Source organism: Falco rusticolus, chromosome 7 (genome assembly GCF_015220075.1).
Source record: "Falco rusticolus isolate bFalRus1 chromosome 7, bFalRus1.pri, whole genome shotgun sequence".
NCBI classification, from domain to species: Eukaryota; Metazoa; Chordata; class Aves; order Falconiformes; family Falconidae; genus Falco; species Falco rusticolus.
The window spans coordinates 2071086-2090619 of record NC_051193.1 but is presented as its reverse complement, the minus strand read 5'-3'; the positions used below and the strand labels follow the sequence as shown (position 1 = coordinate 2090619).

Genomic DNA, 19534 nt, shown 5'->3' with positions numbered 1-19534 from the left:
ACCTCCTGTCTCCAGTGTTAGCTAGAATGTCTCTGAATTGGCACTGAAGGAGACAAGCTGCAACTCTACCTACAGATAAATTTAGCACCCGAACAAATCCTAAAAAGAGCCACATCTTCCCCAAGATAGAAATGAGCTCCTCGCTCTGCTCCTTGGCCCTGCCTCCACACGCAGCACAGGCACCGCAGAGCAACGCAGCCTTGACAAAGCCTGTGGAACTGCCTCGAGATGCAGATCTGGGGGCACTCTCTGACGTCTAATACAAGGTGTTTGTAGGTTGCTGCCTACGGTCGTTATCACAAGAGGTTTCTTGGTTCTCCTCCCCATACGTTATTTCATATATTAAACAAAAAGGTGACTTTGTTGCTCCAGCCACTAATGCTGCGCTGCAGATCACTATGAACACCGAGCTACGTGCTATGACAGAAGCAGACTGTCACAGGGATGAAGACTTCATCAAAACAAACCTAAACCATGAATTTCAAGAGAAGCAGCAATGGGCAGTTTAGGACTTAAAAGCTTCTTACAGAAAACAGCTTTCAGGAAAAGAGAAATCAAGTATTTAATGTTAGCTATTAATAAAGAATTCCCTTCCCACTAAATCATGAAAAGAAAAATATCCGGTGACCCACATAAGGAAATAAAATTCCAACCCTTGAATTGGGGCCTGGATATCTGAAATAACTTGGAGGTAAAAAAATGCACCGTGTGAAATGCAACTTTTGTATTCCTGGGACCTTCACCCCCTCTGGATTAATGAGTATCTCCTGAGCAATACCTCAATACACACACCACTTGAGGCACATACTTAAAGGTTATGGAATCTCAGCCACTCATTCCTAGACCCTAGAGCAAAAGCAAAGTAATTATTTTAAGCTGACTTATCTTAATAAACACCATGACCTTTGTAAAAGTTTAGGTCAGGATTTTCAGGAGTGACTGGTGATTTCTGAGAATCTAACATGAGACATCCCCAAAACCCAGACCACAACCCACTCTCTGCAAGTCAGACAGCTGCTGTATGGACACTTACCTTGCTGCACTTAAGGAGGCATTAAGTATCAGCTGATGCCTGAAAAACTCAACTTTATTTTTACATTCCACCAAGGAATACACATACTAACGTGCATGCTGTAGTAAAAGACTGACAAAATTGCTCATGCTACTGCTGCAGAACCAGCTTCGAGTGGAAAAGGAGCAAGCAGCACCAGCAAGCCCGTGGGCTGCGGTCCTGTCCTGCGCCTCCTGCACGGCTCTCCCCGGTAACCAGAGCCAGCGCCAAGCAATGCGAGAACCCACAGGACAAGGACCCACACCCAACCATCTGCTAAAAGCAACATTTTCACTTGCGGAATTAAAAACTCATTTTTCTTCAGAGACAGGCAGCCCACAACGCCCTTCTCTGGGACGGCTGCGGGAGCCTTTGGCTGTCGGAGCCGTGACAGATTTGCAGGGGATTCGAGCAAGTCCGAGGAGCGAGCGAGCTGAGCACCACCCCCCCCTCCCCGGCTCTTCTTTCGAGACTGCAACTCCCGGACAAGCAACTCCACTCCCTCGTTGTTTTGTGCTGACAGGATTCCCACCGCCCCCGTGTCATAAGCTGAGCCAGCTCTTTTGTCTGCCGGCTTGTTCTACAATTATTTACTTGGCTGTCCAGGACTGAACAGAATGGGGCTTCATCATCTTGCTGGTAGTTTCCACCTTTCTGCCATCTTCACACCACATACCTTCCAGGCAACCTTAGCCTTACACTTTCAAGATACATTTTTCTCCAAGGGTGTCACTTTCAGAAAAACAATCCACACTTGAAAGAATAGAAGTGACTTTTTCTCCCCTCTTTCCCAAGCAACAGCCATTACGCATACCAGAAATACTCCCAGAGCAGAGCGAGCTGGAAGCAGCGTACACAGACTGGTTATTAGCCTCCATCTCAACAGAAGCTAAAAAAAGACAAGTTCAGGAATCATTTCGAAAACAAACTGGAGAACACAGGCACTTCTCCATTTGATCCTGGTTCTTCTGCCTAACACAACCATTTTAGACAAAGACAAAAAATAAAGATACTGGGCTTTTTTTAAGTATGCCTTTCAAATGAAAAATTTCAAGCAAGGCTCACACTGGAGCAGCGTTACCACTTAGCATACAGAATAATGTGAACAGTCCACAGCTGCACACACATTTCTTCCCCCTTTGCTGTCATGCCAGCTAACAGTTCTTGCCTGCCTGCCCCGGTTTATTCCTACATCCGTGCAGCTCCCCCGCTCACCAGCTCTGAACTGCTATACCGCAGTTAAATTTTTACTCCCTGGTATGCAGACTCCACTGGTGAATGCAAACAAGTTGATCTGCAATATTTACCCTACTCAAGGTGAATATACTGCACCAGCCTCACTAATATGAGGCACTTCAATACGGCCTTTTGAGCACAGCATAGCACCCTAATAACGTTGTTCACCAGCAGGACTACAAATCCATGCCGTGCCTCGCTGGGGCAGACCATCTAGCCCACTACTCCACCTCTAATGACAGCACAAGGAGACACTATTTCAGGACAACATGTGAACCTGCCCACTTTCTGCCATATGTTCCCACCACCCAGGACTGCTGTAGCATAGCACATCCTTGATATTCCCTTACAAGCCATCCTGAACTTCATGTCCATGAATTTCTCCAATTCCTTTCTTTGCTGCTGTACTATTTGCTTCCCCAGCAGCAAAACAGATTAACACAGCAGCAAGAGAGTTGTTCTTTTAGTTTTACTTCCTGGTGAAGCTTTGTGCACTTTGGTTTCCAGAGTAAGTTGGCCTGAAATGAGGCTAAGCTGCAACCTAGTACCAAAATACTTGATTACTACCAAAATGGGCCAAAGTAACTGGATCAGTATTAGGGCACAGTATGCCAATTATAAACCAGTATTTTTAATTTTTTATTTGCTATTCCACATCTGCTACAAACAGATCTGGCACACTTATGCTCATCTGTCTTCCCAGAGCAGGGCAAATGACCTAGGAATCAAGCCTATTAATTCAGGAAGATTCACAGGACTCTCACAAGACCAGCAAGTGTTGGGAAGAAGCACAACGACATCCTTGTTCACACTGGTTGAGCTAGAAATGAAAACAGCCAAGGACTAAGTTTATTGGGTTTTTTAAGACACTGATCCCCCTGACACCAGAGACCTGCCTACTACTCTCCACCCAGAGACCTGAAAGAGGAAGGTTTTGCCACTCCAGTAAATTCTGAAGCAATTTCTCTAGTGACTGTCCCCTGACCAACATAACCACCTAAATTCCCTATAGCAGCTTGAGTAACACTTTTTTCAACCTAACTGAAAAGCACAGAGGAAACAGCAGCAACCAGTTGCCTGCCGCATCCCATGCGCCAGGGCTGCTTTGCCAGCATGCTTTATAGCACCAAGAGTACAACTGCCATTCACCTGCCAACTTACAGGAGTTCTTGCCGCATGCATCAGTGTAGAAACAGCAAACTGGCACCAGTTTACACAAACAGCTGGGTAGGAGCCTACAGGCATGCTGAATGGAATGGAAGAAACAAAGCTTGCTGAGCTTTAGCAGTTCCTCCTCAAACGGCTGCCTGTAACAGCATAAAACAAATAGCTGCATGCATGCAACCAACAGCTACAGGGAGAGCCTGCCCTGAGCACCCACAGCAAACTTTCCAACACCAATGGCTCACCAGCCACCACAAAGCAGCTCCAGCTTTTTTACTTCATCGGGTTTGCAGGAGACAAGGAAGAAGAGCATTCTTGTTTTGTCCATACAAGGCTTCTTAGCTCAAACAACTATTTGAAGCAAAACCTAACCCTCAAGACATTCAGGCTAACATTTGTAGAAAAGGACAATTAAGTAATTTTTTTTTCTTTATTTAAACCATATAGTCCTTTGCCTTAGATACACATCAATTCTGTAAATGTCTCAAAGTCTGCTCAAGTTAGCTCTGAAACAAAACAGCAGAAGTGCTACATGAACTGAAATACCCACTTACAACAAAAAAGAATTCTTGATCCTCTGGCATTTATGTACAAGGAGTTATAATTCTTCATTCAAACACAGAATTAACCTCCTACCAAAACCAAGCTGTACCAAGCTAGCTTCTTCCTTCCCACACATGAAATATCAAGTGCCTCTGCTTACTCACAGGATCAGTGACAGGACACACACTCTTCCCTGCCTGCCCACATCACCAACCAGAAATCCAGCCAAAGTCACAGCATCCCAGAGGTCTTACACAAAGGGGTTATAGATATCGTACGTGAAATAACTTGGGTGAGACATTAGCAGGCAAGTGTCTGCACCAAAAATAAATATAACACCAGCATGTTCCATTCTGAATGGCACAGCAGCAGTGAGATAGAAGATAAACAAGCCAAAGATCACTCCCTCCCCAACAAAGGATCTGACAGACTGGCATTTCTATATCTTTAGCTGGAAATCTGTATCCGTAAAGCAAATCAAGTTCCTATGAAATTTCTTTATAAAAGAATAAACCTGGAAGAATACACCAGGGAAGCATTGTTCTGCACGTGCCCAGTTCTCACACTCTTTCCAAAGCACTTGCAAACAGCCAGTGCTTGTAACAGGACACTGGGCTGAAGAAACCCTCGCTCTGACTGAATATGGTCATTTTTACTCAGAAGTAATGTTAACACTAACCTGTTTAAGCTGCTCATCCAACCGCCAGTTCTGGCGTCCAGACGGGGAACCCGAATACGGTTGCTTAGTAGTGTCTTTACCCTGTTCTTCTTTGCCCTGCTGTCCCCGCTGGTGCCCTGAAGCTGGAAGAGGATTAGAGGTAGAGGCCACTCTTTGGTTGTGATGGGCAACTTTGGGAGCATGAAAGTATTTCAGAGCAGAGCAGGTTTCCTTTCCAGTCACATCACCGCCATCCTCAAGATCGCCACCTTCCAAACCCCCTTCTTCCTCCTCCTCCTCTTCATCTTCCTCCTCTTCATCCTCCTCTTCCTCTTCTGGCTCTGAATTCATGCTGCTCTGATCAAATGCCCGCGTAGCTCCGGCTGCAGGTGGGCCTCTGGCCAAGGGACCAACAGCAGAGCCGCCTGAAGCCCTGCCAGATGTGGCTGCTAGGACAGCCTGCTGCACAGCCAGCTGCTGAGTGTAGAGCAGCTGGGCTTCTCTCATCTGCCTCTGCTGTCTCTCCCTGGAATCCATCTGCAGAGGCGTTTGCTGCTTCTGCTGCTGCTTCTGCAGCTGCTCGACCACAGCTTCCAGCTTCATCCCGCAGTTTGCATGGCTGGGAAAAGAGGGGGGCGTTTTTGACTTTATCTAGCAGGGTTCAAGCCCCGACCTTGGGAGATTGGCAGAATCTGAAAGATAGACAAATATTTGTCTGTATGAATATAAAATGCTTTCATCTTTTCCCCAGGAAGAGGATAAATAGAGTGCAAAGCCAATACTCTTTCCTGTGCAGGAGACCGTGAAACAATCAGCTTCATGTTTAACAGCCTCAGGCTCAAACTTGCATTCAATTTTCAGACTGTTTAATTGTATTTTCAAGCTGAACACATTTGCTATAACCTCAGTTTCATATACCCCAAATACAGCATCTGAAATGCCTTTGTCCACAGTCCCAGCAGTTCATTTTTTGTCAGAAGCCTTCCATGCTTCCTAAATAATTACTTTTGAAATGTTAGGTTTAACATCCAGGGTTTGGTGCTTCTGAAAATACTACCTTAAAAGGAGATAGCTGGGATGATAAGCTTGACCATATTTCTATTAAAAAACGGGCAGGAATTTATCGCACACCAGTTAGTTATGAATTCTTTAATGCTTTATTTATGTTACTAATTCTTTGCACTTTATATATCTTTCTTAAAAAACCCCAACTATATTTAGCCATTATTCTTCCCAAGGAGATTGAGATGAGAGATCAGCAGAGATCGCTGTAGCCTGAAATGGACTGCTGAGCACAGAGCAATTCCTGTCTCTGGTTCCCAGAGTTGCCAGCCCATCTCAAGCCCTGGCCCCCCTTTGATTTTCCCAGCCGAAGGACCCGAGAGCTTCCCTAGCTCTCCATTTTGACCTGCAGCAAGCCCATGCTGAGCCAGCACTAGCCTCCTCTTGAGCAAAGACCAACAGAACAGACCACAGCTCTGATCTAGAGTAAATCCTAGAAAGACGACTACACCTTTAATCCCCAACCATTAAAATCAACATGTGTATTTTGGACTTTGTGTCACCAACTGGACCTGCTGACAAAGACTGCCCTTCTTGGGTGTTTTTTTGATGTAAAAAGATGCTTAAACAGATCCCACTTGCTGCTCTTCAAGGTTCATTGATAACAAAATACAGTCAGCTTGGAGAAACAAAGGAAAGGCCAACTACAAACAAGCTACAGTCTCCTGGCCACCTCCCACCACCCTGTTTACAACCAGCACTGTGCTATTCAAGCCACACACTTGAAAAAAAAGACTATTTTGCTAATAGACATTCTCAAGACACAGTTCCCTTCTAAAACAAGAAATAACCTACCAGATACCAGTTTTAAAAGTGAAATACAACTTACAGCATCCCTACCACACTCCAAGTCTTCTCGTAAGGTGGTCAGACCACATCTCTTGTACAGTGCCCACCAGCTACGATGCCCAACTCATTTCCACTCACAAACTCTTTCCTGCACTAAGTAACAGCCCATCACCAAAATGAAAAGCCTGGCTGGTGCATTTGCATTTTTATCAAGCAGGCAGCAGCATAGCTTTAGCTTGCAAATGAAACAATATAAAGTGGATTAGTGGTTTGAATGTCAGGAGCAATAACGCATTACCTGGCAGCTGAAAAGAGTCTTAAGACTCGCTGGGAAAGCACAATACACCATCTGGCCTAGCTCCACACATACTCCTCCAATAAAACAACAATGAACTGGTGCGGGTGTTGCAACAGCAACCATAAACCAGGCTAGAGAGCCTCCAGCCCACACCTTGCTGGATATTGTTGCACCTGAGGCACGGTGAGGTGTCACCTCTCCTGCCTGGGAGGAGGTGTGCAGTTAATACACTCGGGTGTATTAACTGCCTCGGGTACACTAACAATAATAAATGACCTGATACTGGGATAACGTGCTGTGCAAACACACCTCAGGTGCAGCAACACCCTGGTATGCGGCGCCCGCGTATTTCCTGGAGTTCAGGTACAATAGCATGTGACAGGTTACGGCAGGATTTATGTGCGACTGCTGAGGGTTTTCACCAGAGCCCAGCACAAACCTCACAAGCCTCTAAAAAAGATGATTTCTGGATACAGGAAAGATGCCCACATCAAGTATCGGTGTTACTGCAGAGAGACGGCCAACTTTGCAGGGAGTTTTAAGTCAACAAGGAGATGCATTGCTCACAGAAAACAATTAAGCTACAGTATCAGGATAAAGTTAAAGATAACAATCACAACTAGACTAATAACATTAAACCACTCCAGGGTTCCACATTCATTTTACCCCTCAGCATGGGTATTTGCTTACTTCTTGTGCCTCTCCCAGCCAAGGCAGCAAAGGGATTCGGTTTAACCTTCAGACCCTCAGCACCAGCCTTTGTGTGGCCGAGTCCCTGGGAGAACCCCTTAAATCAAAAAGCCCCCGGATCACCGTTTGTAACTAGCCCCGTTGGCATCGTAACGGGCAAACGCCCTCCGCGCCGGGGAGAGGTTTGCCAAGGGGAAACCACCTGAAAGAGTTAACGCGTGAGGTGAGGAGCCGAGGCCAGCCTGCCCCCCAGCCCGGGGGGCTGAGCTCTGCAGCGGCGGTAAACAACTCCACAGCCACCCCCCCCACCCCTCCCGGTTTCACCGGAGGCCTCCCCGCCCCATAACCCCCGCACCCCCCCCCCCCCCCAAGGGGGGAGTCCCCGAAGAAGGGCGGCTGCCCCCCGGCCCCAAACCGGCCCTGCTTGCCGGTGAGCTTCAGCCAGACTCCCTCCCATAGCGGCCCCCGCTGCAGGCCTGGCCCCCAGAGCGGTGCCACCCTCCAACCGTACCCACCGCAAACTCCCCCCCCCCGGGGCAAACGGGGCCGTTACCTCCCGCGGGCCCCGGGAGCGGGTCGCTGCCGGCCCGTGCGCGGCCGCCTCAGCTCCGCCCGCGGCACTGCCTCTTTCCGCCCCCCCCCTCCCCACCCCGCGCCGCCCCTCCTCGGCCCAGCCGGAAACGGGGCGGCGGAGGCGGTGCCCAGTAACGGAAGCGCCCGCCTTACTTCCGGATACGGCCCCGGTGACGGAAGACGAACCGCCACCGCCCCGCGCCCGGAAGCGGCTTAAGAGGAGGAAAGGGCGGGATTGCGCAGAGGCCGGGAGCCAATTAAATACCGAAGCAAGAAGCGGCTTCCGGTTCCGGGGGGATAAAAGGGCGCGCGCGGGGCTGGGCTGGCACTCGCTGAGGAGGAGCTGCTGTGGGGTGGGTAGCGTGTGTAGGTGAGGGCTGAGGCGGCTATTTCCCTGGGGGCGGGCTCGGGGGGCTCCGCTGCCTGCTTGGGCCTCAGTGGTGGGGAGGGGCTGCCCTGTGTTGGGGCTTTTCTTTGTTCCTTTCAGGTTTGTGGTGAAAATGTATGGAGATCTGTAGGGGGGGATCTGTATCGGGCCATCCCCGCTGGTTGGTACCTGCTGGTCCCTGGGGAGGGAGTGGGAAGGGTCAGTGCTTATCTTTTCTGGGGCTGTGTGTGTATATATCTGTATGCTTTCGGGGAATAAATAGGTATCATGTCTCACTGGTGTCCTCCCCACTCAGTCCCAGAGGGCTCTGTGGGACAACCTTTCAAGATGCCTCAATATCCTTTCTCCCCTTAGATCCCTCATGTTGCTGTTGGAGCTCCCTAGCCTATTAAATCATTTCAGGTGTATAGTGTGTAGGGGCAGGTTTCAGGGCTCTGTGATGTTCTTGCTCTGTTCTGGCACTCTGTGATATCTTTGTGTCCATACTTGCTTCAGGCCTGGTCAGCATGGCGGATGAAGAGATTGCTGCCCTTGTTGTGGACAATGGCTCTGGCATGTGCAAGGCAGGTTTTGCAGGGGATGATGCCCCCCGTGCAGTCTTTCCCTCCATTGTGGGGCGTCCCCGGCATCAGGGTGTCATGGTGGGCATGGGGCAGAAGGACAGCTATGTGGGGGATGAAGCCCAGAGCAAGAGGGGCATCCTCACTCTGAAGTATCCCATTGAGCATGGCATCGTCACCAACTGGGATGACATGGAGAAGATATGGCACCATACCTTCTACAATGAGCTGCGTGTTGCCCCAGAGGAGCACCCTGTCCTGCTCACTGAGGCCCCCCTGAACCCTAAGGCCAACCGGGAGAAGATGACCCAGATCATGTTTGAGACCTTCAACACCCCAGCTATGTACGTAGCCATCCAGGCTGTGCTGTCCCTCTATGCCTCTGGCCGCACCACCGGTATAGTCATGGACTCTGGGGATGGTGTCACCCACACTGTGCCCATCTATGAAGGCTATGCGCTGCCCCATGCTATCCTGCGTCTAGACTTGGCTGGCCGTGACCTGACCGACTACCTCATGAAGATCCTCACGGAGCGGGGCTACAGCTTCACCACCACAGCTGAGAGAGAGATTGTGCGGGACATCAAGGAGAAGCTCTGCTATGTTGCTCTGGACTTTGAGCAGGAGATGGCCACAGCTGCCTCTTCCTCCTCCCTGGAGAAAAGCTATGAGCTGCCTGATGGGCAGGTGATCACTATTGGGAATGAGCGTTTCCGATGCCCTGAGGCCATATTCCAGCCCTCTTTCCTGGGCATGGAGTCCTGCGGCATCCACGAGACCACTTTCAATTCAATCATGAAGTGTGATGTGGACATCAGGAAGGACCTGTATGCCAACACCGTGCTGTCTGGGGGTACCACCATGTACCCTGGTATTGCTGACAGAATGCAGAAGGAAATCACGGCCCTGGCACCCAGCACCATGAAGATAAAGATTATCGCCCCACCGGAGCGTAAATACTCTGTCTGGATTGGTGGCTCCATCCTGGCATCTCTCTCCACCTTCCAGCAGATGTGGATCAGCAAGCAGGAGTATGATGAGTCTGGCCCTTCCATTGTCCATCGCAAGTGCTTCTAAGAGGGACTGCTGGCAGTCACCTGAGGGCTGTCCTTGCCAGGATGCGTGCTGGGGCACCCTCCTCCTTCCACGTTGGACCAGGATTGTTTGACTGTTACTTATTTCATGTTTTAACTAATATGTTGAGGTACTGAGTAGTGACATGTGCATTTTAATGGCCTGTTAGGCTGTAGTTCTTTGGCTGGCTAGCTGCTCCTCCTCATGGCGCTCTGGGGCTTGAAAATAGATGGAGGGTTGTTCACTTCTCTGATGTAACACTGGTAGGATGACACTAAAGTTAGACTTGTCACCTTTAGATTTGTCACAACTGACTCCTTTGTAGGAAAACAAATAAACTTCTTAAGCTTAAAAAACTGTAAGAGGTTATCTTGCTTTCTTTCAGCATGGGCTCTCTATCTTCTTGCTACAAGGAATTATTGTGCAGTACATGATTTTGGTGCAAACATAGCTTGTAGCTGCCTGCTGCTTAATACTTGGAAAACAAAACTGGGGGGAAATGCTATACAAATCATGTAATGGCACCTTTTAAAGCTGCCCTGTGCAGTGCAGACCATGTTAAGAACTGTTAGGAAGGAAAGCTTGACTGGTATGTGACTCTTGCAGCCTTTCTGTACTTTAATGGTAACTTGGCTTTTTTTAGAACACGAGCAGCTCTTGTCAGAAAAACTTGGTGCCTTGGCACAAAGATTGGTGACTGGAGGAGTAGTGGCCTCTCCTTTTTTGGGAGAGAGTGATAAGATGAAGCAGCAGATGGTGATGAACTTGCTCAGCTGGGGAAGCCCCTACTTCAGGGGCTGTCTGCAGGCTGTCCCCCTTCTGTGGGGAAGGGTGGCCACTCCTTAAGTATTGTTAATTGAAAAGTAGCTGGGGCTCTTGAGGGAAGCATTTGGTTATGTCTCCATGGGCTTCTGACCCCTCAGCTCCTACTGCTGAGGCTTGTCCTTCCGTCCCCCACGTCTGCCGTAGCTGTGACACAGCCCGCTTCCCTGCCCGAGGGCCCAGCACCAAGCCCTGCTCCCGGCGCCGGCCCCGCCGGCACTGGTGCCCTCCGGGCGCGCTCCGGCTTGTAAACCCCCAGCTGGCCGCCTATTGGCTCGTTCCCGTTCGTCGTAGTAAGCCCAGCCAATCGGCACCATCCCCACCTCGGAACCGCCTGGCGTTACATATAGCCTTCCCTGGCGGACTCCGTTTCCCAGGGTGCACCGCGCAGCCGAAGAGAACTTCCGCTTCCGGTGCGCCCTGGGGACGCGGTCGAGGGGAGGAAGGGCTGGCGGGGGGGGGGGGCGCTGGGTGGGGGGCTGTGCGGCTGGAGGGGGGCCTGGTACTGCTGGGGTACCTCGCTAAGCGGCCGTGGGCGCCTTACCCCGCATCTGTCCTCTGCTCCGCCGTCTCCGTGCCGGGAAACGGGGCCTTCCGGGGTTGGAGAGGGGCCTGGGGTGCGCCTGCTAGGCAGGCCGGGCCTTGCCCTTAGCTTCTCTTTCTCGGCTGGGTGTTGAGGGTAGCAGAGGCCTTTCCGCCATCCCTGCAGCTTCAGATATGGCTTAAGACAGAGGTAGGAACCTAAAAAGCATGGCTGTGTGTTGGTCAGGCCTCCTGTGTGCTGGCCTGTGAATTTATAATGTCTTTGGTTAATGGAGGGTCTCACTTTGGTTTGTTTTCCTCCCTTCCCCGAGGAGACCTTCGTGGATCTTCCCGACAGAGCTTTGTGGGGCTTAGGTTGGCCTGTGACTCAGCCAGCGAGAAGCTGGAATGTCCCTGCCGGAGTGGCACATCGCGGTGAAGCTGGCAGATCAGCCGCTGGCTCCCAAATCCATCTTACATTTGCCGGAGACAGAGCTGGGAGAATGCCCACTTGGTGGGTGCAGCATCTCGTACCTCAAGCAGCTCATCACCGGCAAGCTGCAGGAATCGGTCCCAGACCCTGAGCTCATCGGTAGGTGCTTGTGTGTGTCATGTCAGAGCCCTCCCACCTGGGGCCACCCTCTTCTTCTCTTTTCTGCGGCTGCAACACGAATGCCCTGTTACTGGTGTTGGGCTGGTGGGAAGACTTGGTGCAACCGGGGAGCATGGCCAGGGGCTCAAAGTGTGGTCGTAGTACCTTGTGATTTGCATAGTTTGTTCTGTGTGTGCTTGAGATCACAGTGCTTCTGTGGTGTTGGTGCCCTTGCTAAGAAATCTTTTGACTTGCTACCACCAGTGTGTCCTTGTGAGAACTCTAATGAGAGCTGTCAGAGAGGTCAGCTCTTCTAAAGGAGGTGGCAAAGTCACGTTCTGTGAATCTCAGCTCCATAACTCCCCTGTGTTATGGAGTCCCTGTGTGGCTGGCAGATGAAGTAGCTACACATGTGGAGCAATCACCCCCAGGCAGTCCTCACTTAAAGACCCAAGGCCCTTTCTGAGTGTGCCAGAGGTGTTTATCTTTAGATGATTCTCTCTCCTAGATCTCATCTATTGTGGCCGTAAGCTGAGGGATGACCAGACGCTGGATTTTTATGGCATTCAGCCTGGCTCCACTGTTCATGTCCTGCGCAAATCCTGGCCTGAGCCTGATCAGAAACCAGGTGAGGAGAGGACTGTGGGTTCCTGCTTAGATTGCCTTGGGATGTGTTTGGTGTAGGTTCCTTGCGACTGAGGAACAGCTTCTCTTGTGATTTGTTTCTGGGAGGCTGACATGGGTTTTCAGGAGGAATTGATCGATATGTTTGTGGAGGAACCCTCCACCTCTAAGAGGAGCAAATGGGTGTTATGTTTTCTTGCTGATGAGAGCATTAAGGAATGAACTATTTAATACAGAGAGTGAATATCCTTTCCTTAATTGACTGTAATCGATTTTAGGGTGTTGCCAGAGAATAGACAACAACAAAGCGACTGGTTACTCAGCTTGAGGGATGAGCAGGCTTGCGTGTGTTCCTAGTCTGCCTGTTAGAGTTAATTACTTCAGTACAGCTCCTTTTTACATGTAGGAGAATATATTTTTTCATGTATCTGGAAACTGAAAGTTCTGTTCTTTGTTATGCTGCGGTAACTGTACTGAGACATTGCAATCATTAGTCCTGTGCCCTTCCTCTTTGGGCTAGCTGACTCCAGGGGCATTAAAGAATCACCACTGCGATTGCAGTGTGGAAGCCCCAGTGGCATGTAAAATGGCTAGTAAAGCTGACAGAGAGAACTGTGTTTTGTTCTGTTGTTTTTTCTCCCTCAGAGCCTGTGGATAAGGTGGCAGCAGTACGGGAATTCCGGGTCCTTCACACTGCCCTGCACAGCAGTCCTGCCTACAGAGATGCAGTGAGTGGGGCTTCATACTGTGCTGTCTGGGTGTCTTTTGTCTGTCCCCTCTCTGTGAAGAGAGTCCCGTGGCGGAGCCTGGTTGTGCAACATTGCTGATCTGCTCTGATTTCTCTGGCAGGTCTTTAAAATGCTGGGAACAAGGAGTCGCTGGATCAGATCATTGTAGCCACTCCTGGGCCTGAGCAGCGACCCTGTTGCTTTAGGTGAGTCCAGATGTGATCCAGAGGATCTGAGGAAAGCCAAATAAAGATAGTCTGTGTTTAACTCCTGACATGGGGAAGGGAGAGTTCCACTTCTCTGGAGAAAGTGGTTGTGCTTTGTGAGCATGAGTGTCAGTGCCTGCTCAGGTGTCAGTGTTGTGCTCCATTGGTGATGTCTGTGGACGGGTGCTGGCTTCAAAAGGAATTAGGGAACATGGAGCCCAAAGGAGAGCAGTGGAGAGGGTGCTTTCTCCCAGCGCAAAGTGTTACAAAATGTTCATTACATCTCACTTGTTCTGACATGGTTACTAGGCTTGTTGGCACGTTGCTCTGAGACAGGTGGAATACAAGATGTGGTCACAACCTGGCTTGATTTGATCCTGCCCTTAAGGTGGAGCTGTCTGTGCTGGTGCCCAGCCTATGGGATATGCTGGGAAAGCCCCATCCCTGGGTGGGTGGCTGTGATGGAGAGTCTCTCCAGGAAGATGTAAAAGGCTTCAGAGAGAACAATAATGAGTATTTATTGTATTTGCTAGTGACTCAGTTCCTGAAAAACAATTAATTATTTTGGTTTTTCCCATGACTCTTGTTTGAATGGCTCCTGTTTCTTGTATCCTGTCTTGTCATGTTCCTGGTCCCTCTCAGGAGTCCTACAGGACAAGGATCTCTTTTCAGTTTTTGCAGACCCCAACATGCTGGACACGTAGTTCACATGAGCTGTGGAGTGACTAAGCAATGCTTTTGTTGCACTGTTGTATAGACTGCTTCCCTCTGGGTGGGAGAATTCTGCTCCTGCCTGCCGTACAGATACACCAGGCCAGAGATCCAGGTTAGGACTTGTCTTCCTCAGCAGCAGGAAGGAGGGAAGCTGATACTTTGATACACATCGCCTCCACTGTTGGATTAAACTGAAGGATATTTAGTGGGAGGCAGGGCCATCATCGTCTCCAGATCATGGATTCAAATCTGGATCTGGTTGCTCACAGCAGAGAGTTGCTCCCATGAGGGCACGTGGGAAATCTGTACCATGGGAGGGTCAACGTGGGGGTCAAGAAGGAAGCCCCAGCTTCTTCAGCTGCATGGAACGATGTGGGAGGTGTTTGTTGCTGGACAGCAAAAGGCAGTGGTGTTGGTGCAGCCAGTGGTGATGGCTGTGGCCATTAAGTTCTTTGCCAGTATTGAGCTGCTGATTCTTAGGTTCCATGTGTGGCATGATTTGTTCTTCCATGCTTCCTCTCCAGGCTAATCCCAGCTCACCCTGCACTTGTGAATGCCATTGTCCTTGTTCTACACTCGGTGCTGGCAGCACCCCCCTCCCAGCTCCAGAGACATCTTCCCGAGGCATGTCCTCTGGCTCCTACCGGGACATGCCAGGTACGTTCAGCCATACGGTTGAGTGAGGAACCTGCAGAAACGATGTTCTGCGGGATTTGCAGATAAATGTGTGCAGTACTGACACGGTCATCCCATCCCCAGGCTGAGAGTAAAAGAGGTTTGGGTTCCTGAGCTAGAAACATGCACTGTGGCTTGATAAGTTTTGCACTGTGTGAGGCTCACCTGAGGCACTTTGGCCTCAGGGCCTCCCATCCAGGTGTGTTGGTAGCTGTGCTGTGGCCTCTGCTTTGTGCAAATGGTGGGCCTGACCTGCTGCACGTGAACTGGTTGGTGCTGAGGCTTCTGTCCTAACCAGTGCGTTAGCTGGGGCTGAGCCTGGCGGCATGGCCAAGGGCTCCCCAGGATTCTCCTCTGGTGCATCATTCCTGCCAGCACCCAGTTTTCTCCATCTGTTGGTTCTCCTCTCTGTTGCAGGTGGCTTTCTGTTTGAGGGTCTCTCTGATGATGAAGATGACTTTCACCAGGTAAGTGGCCATGTTGGGTGGAACAGCTGTTTTGGACTTGCAATATGGGTTTAACTCGTAGCCCTTAAAGACTCCACAGGTTTTCTCTTTCCTGTCTCGTGAACACCATGAGCTGCTCTGGCTTCCAGGGGTATTGTGGAGACAGATGTTGATTGTGGCGTGCGCAGATGTTGTTTGTGTTCAGATTTTCTTCAGTGCTGAAGTAGGGTCACAACAGAAGAATGCAGAAGCCCAACTTGAAGCAGCACTTGTCCTCAGAGTAAATACCTTCATAGCCAAACTGATGCAGAAATAGTTGTGCACAGATGAGCATGGCCAAGCAGCATGGGAGTGTTGGTCTCTGCTCTTATTCTGCCATAGGAAGTTTTCCTGTCCAAAGGACAACGAATTTTGTAAGAGAAATGGCGTGTTTAGACAGGAAAAGTGCCTGTCAACAGCTAGTTGTTTTGTTACGGGCTAATAATGCTTTGTTTTTAAGCTGATGGATGATACATTAAAAAGTTTACTGCCAGATTCTGCAGCTTTGTAATAGCTGAGTTTGTGCAAAAAGCACATCCTACTGTCATATTTTTTTTAAAAAAAGTTCTGCACTTGTAAGTTTCCAGTAGTGTAGGAATGGGATCCCTCGGAATGAGCACGAGACAGATTTTACTGGGACATGGACACCGACGTCAGAGGTGGGTTGTTTTGGTTTTTTTTCCTCCTCCATGCAGAGCACAAGGTCTACGCCATCCAGCAGCACTTCTGGCTCCCGCCCAGCTTCCCTTGGCTACGCTGGGGCTGCTGGGCCCCGGCCGATCACCCAGAGCGAGCTGGCGACTGCGCTGGCACTGGCAAGCACCCCAGAGAGCAGCTCCCACACACCCACCCCTGGCACCCAGGTACAGTGGCAGCACAGCAGCTAGGGAGTTCTTCCTGGGCCATAAAACCAGCGCCTGACTGAGCACAAGCCCTGCTTGGGTCTGGGACCCCTCGCTGCTTTATTTTCTTATGGCTGAGTTCTCTTTCATATGGGCTCAAGGAGGCATGATGCAGCAGGCATTGCTCTGTGCTGGCTCTGGTTTCTGTGACAAGTGTTCCTCTGATCTGTGTACAACTTACTTTCTCCTAGGGTCACTCCTCTGGAACCTCCCCAATGTCATCCAGTGTCCAGTCAGGAACACCCATCACCAACGACCTCTTCAGCCAGGCCTTACAGCATGCCCTTCAGGCCTCGGGGCAGCCCAGCCTGCAGGTCAGTGTCACAGCCTTTTCTTTCGGGAGCCCATATTTCACTGAGCGTTGCAGGGTGGAGGTGGTTCTTCCAGCTGCCCCTTGGGACAGGGCACTGAGCTGAAAGGGACATTGCCGGAGAAGTGCTTCTTGCAGGAGGTGTGATAGACTGGTGCAAAAGTACCAAGTGAAAGTGGGACGGTGGGCTGGTGGATTTGGGGAGTTTGCAGCAAGACTCTGAGCTTTCGAGATCTGCTTGCACACTTAGCATTGCAGTCGTGAGCTAGAGAGAGGTGGGAGAATGTAGTGTGTAAGAGCGGGCTGTGGAGAAAGCTGGTTTGTTTCTGCTTGGACTCTTGCACCTACCCTTAGCTTCTTTTGTCTCCTGTCTGTAGAGCCAGTGGCAACCACAGCTTCAGCAGCTGCGAGACATGGGCATACATGATGATGAGCTAAGTCTCCGAGCCCTGCAGGCCACTGGAGGGGACATTCAGGCTGCCCTGGAGCTCATCTTTGCTGGTGGTGCTCCCTAGCTTTTTGGGCCGGAGAGGCTGGACTGGTGAGTTGCACTGTGGCAGCTGTGACATTCCTTGGTCTGGGACTTGGCCCTGTAACTCCTCTCTGCAGTGGGGTTCCTTTCTCCAGCATGGAGGAGTTGGGATGCCTGCTCCTTTCCTTGCAGGTGGGCAGTGCACTTCTGTTTGAGAGCACTGACCATGCTGAGGGCAGCTCCTCCAGCTCCAGCTACCTCTCTCCAGCCTCCTCCTCCTGACCTCAGAATTTGTCCAGCACAGAGCAGCATGTGGCTCTGTGTGTTGGAGAGATGTGGCACCTATGGTTCTGTGGTCTTAGATCTGTCAACACATTCTCCTGCCTGTTTTGTTCCTGCCCACCTGACGTGCCTCTGTCTATCTTGGTTTGCTGTTGAGGTCCCTCTGTGTTTAACTGTATTAAATGGACTGTATTCACTTGCCTGTTGTTTGGGTTGTGGTCTGTCCCGGATTGTGTTCCAGATCTGCGAGGCAGCGTGCTCATCGCCTGAAGGAGGCTGGAGAAAATGCTTTGCCTGTTGTAGGACTGTTATTTCAGCAGAGGGCACTCCTCTCGGAGAGCAAAGCTTTATCTCTTAGGAGAGCGGTGTTTGGGGTGTAGCTGACCTGCACAGCCATCCTGCCATGAGTTAGTCCATTACTAAAAGAACTATTTGTGCTGCCAGATATCTCCAAGAAGGTGCTGCAGAGAAGCATCATGTCTCCTTCTCAGCAGAAACCTGTTTTTTTCTCAGTTGTTGGGTGAGGCTGGTAGAGTCCTGCAAGCTGACAAGAGCAAGGGTACAGGCACAGGAGTTCATGGCCACCACAAGGTGACAGTAAAAGGACGACAAGCATAAGTGTTGAGGCAGTGGCCAGAGAGAGAGAGATGCTGCAGAATGACTTGGGAGAAATGCCTTGTCTCTGACACGGGTTAGTCTGGCCGCAGCCAAGTGTTTTCCAAAGGGTCTTTAATCCTGGGTGCCACATTTGAGGCAGTTAAGACCTGAGCTGCAAAGGCATCAAAGGCATTTGCTTGTAATTACAGTCAATGGGAACTGAGAGAAGCCAGAACCAGAGCTGGGCCTAACTTCGCTCTGATTGTACCATTGAGATTAACAAGGCATGAAAATGGGAGCTGGTTTGCCTGAAATGCCACCATGCGTTACTAGGGAAGCTAAAAGCAGAAAATGCTCTCCTACCTTCAGGCTGCCTGTGTTCCCATCTAAATCCTCTCCAAGTGCTATGATAGCTTGCTGATACGATCTCAGCTATCACCCAGCAAATGCTGGATTGTTCTCTCCAGGGTAGTCTGTTGACTGATAGACTTTAATCCTGTCTAGAGGATTAAGTCTCTCAGGAGGGAGGAGGGACTGTTTTTATTTTTCAGTATGTAGAATATAAGATGTGATGGACATAACTGGCTTTCCACCCTTCCGGGTTACTGCCCGCTTTGGAAACCTGGTCCAGATGATGGCGATGATTTTACGTGTATGAAAACTGATTAATTTGTTCCCATTCCTGGTGCTTTCACCCCATGCTTTGCTCGAGGAGTGAACAGCATATGCACAGCATCCTCCCTCCCTTCCCCACTGTGGAGACAAGCCCTGCTGTCAGCCCTCAATCCTCCCGGGCTAACCGAGGATTAGCTGTATCGCAGATGCTGCTGCCCAAAGCTGGAAAGCATTTGTAGGCTCAGGGCTAGCAGGACCAGCTTTGGGACCAGGGTGACTAGTTTACTATGCTGTACCACGTCAATTCTCAGCTTAGGCCAGCTTGGTGTCCCAGATGGTATTTCTTTCCTGTGATGACCTTGCTCTTATGATTTGATCACTTTGTTGACCCATGTTGTGTATTAAATAGTTTCTTGTTTTAATGGCTATTTCTGCTTCTCCCTGTGTCCCCAGATAATTGAAAATTGCTTGGACATTTTGCATGGAAATAACTTTTTTCTGATTTCTTTCACAAACTGTTACTTGGCTCGGAGTACTGCATCAGACACATTCTCTGTCTGAACTGGCTATAGCAGAGAAGAACTTGGCAGATACTGTTCACGATGCGGCTGATGCGTGCGCTTCGCTTCCCTCATCTCGCCTGCCTTTGGCTGCCTAGAATAGACGTGCTCAGCAACCAGGCAAATTTAGAGATGCAGGGATGGGAAGAGATGCTCTGCCTGGCACCTGCAGGGCTGGTGATGGAGGAGGAGGAGAAATGGAAACTTTGATGCAGGAGCTCTGGTAGGAGAGTAGAAGCTCAGAGATCCTCAGAACTGGCTGTGCAGCAGCCACATGAGCGCTGCCTTCCCACCTGCTCTAGTGTCCAAGTGCCTCCCGCTTCCCAGCTTTGAGATGAAAGC

At 50.1% G+C, this 19534-nt stretch overlaps 3 protein-coding genes across 8 annotated transcripts in view; 2 read left to right on the top strand and 1 right to left on the bottom strand.

Moving 5' to 3' along the window:
- The window catches only part of ARID3B (AT-rich interaction domain 3B), a 36755-nt gene extending 28472 nt beyond the window's left edge, over positions 1-8283 (bottom strand). For 2 of the 4 annotated variants that reach the window (XM_037395720.1, XM_037395723.1), the window contains exons 1-2: positions 8007-8141; positions 4674-5344 (exon numbers count right to left, since the gene is read on the bottom strand). In XM_037395720.1, coding sequence (XP_037251617.1) covers positions 4674-5255 — 582 coding nt within the window. In that variant the 5' untranslated portion in view covers positions 5256-5344; positions 8007-8141. Of the gene's footprint in view, positions 1-4673; positions 5345-8006; positions 8150-8217 lie in introns of those variants that run through there. The other 2 variants (XM_037395722.1, XM_037395721.1) reach the window with 2 other exon arrangements.
- Positions 8284-8318: 35 nt separating this feature from the next.
- On the top strand, positions 8319-10448 carry LOC119151611 (actin, cytoplasmic type 5). 3 transcript variants are annotated; one of them, XM_037395727.1, is made up of 2 exons: positions 8319-8417; positions 8948-10448. In XM_037395727.1, the coding sequence occupies exon 2, from the start codon at positions 8959-8961 to the stop codon at positions 10087-10089; it is 1131 nt and encodes a 376-aa protein (XP_037251624.1). In that variant the 5' UTR covers positions 8319-8417; positions 8948-8958; the 3' UTR covers positions 10090-10448. The 3 variants fall into 3 exon arrangements, with proteins under 3 accessions (XP_037251624.1, XP_037251623.1, XP_037251625.1); XM_037395726.1 differs by having other exon boundaries at positions 8355-8434; XM_037395728.1 differs by having other exon boundaries at positions 8407-8430.
- Positions 10449-11373: 925 nt separating this feature from the next.
- On the top strand, positions 11374-17620 carry UBL7 (ubiquitin like 7). Its single transcript, XM_037395724.1, is given in 14 exon segments — positions 11374-11641; positions 11763-12022; positions 12531-12650; positions 13292-13374; positions 13496-13508; positions 13511-13551; positions 13553-13580; positions 14223-14280; positions 14819-14871; positions 14874-14951; positions 15387-15436; positions 16150-16317; positions 16548-16670; positions 17044-17620. Coding segments are annotated over 13 exon segments (1137 nt in total). The 5' UTR covers positions 11374-11641; positions 11763-11838; the 3' UTR covers positions 17182-17620.
- The last annotated feature ends 1914 nt before the right edge of the window (positions 17621-19534 follow it).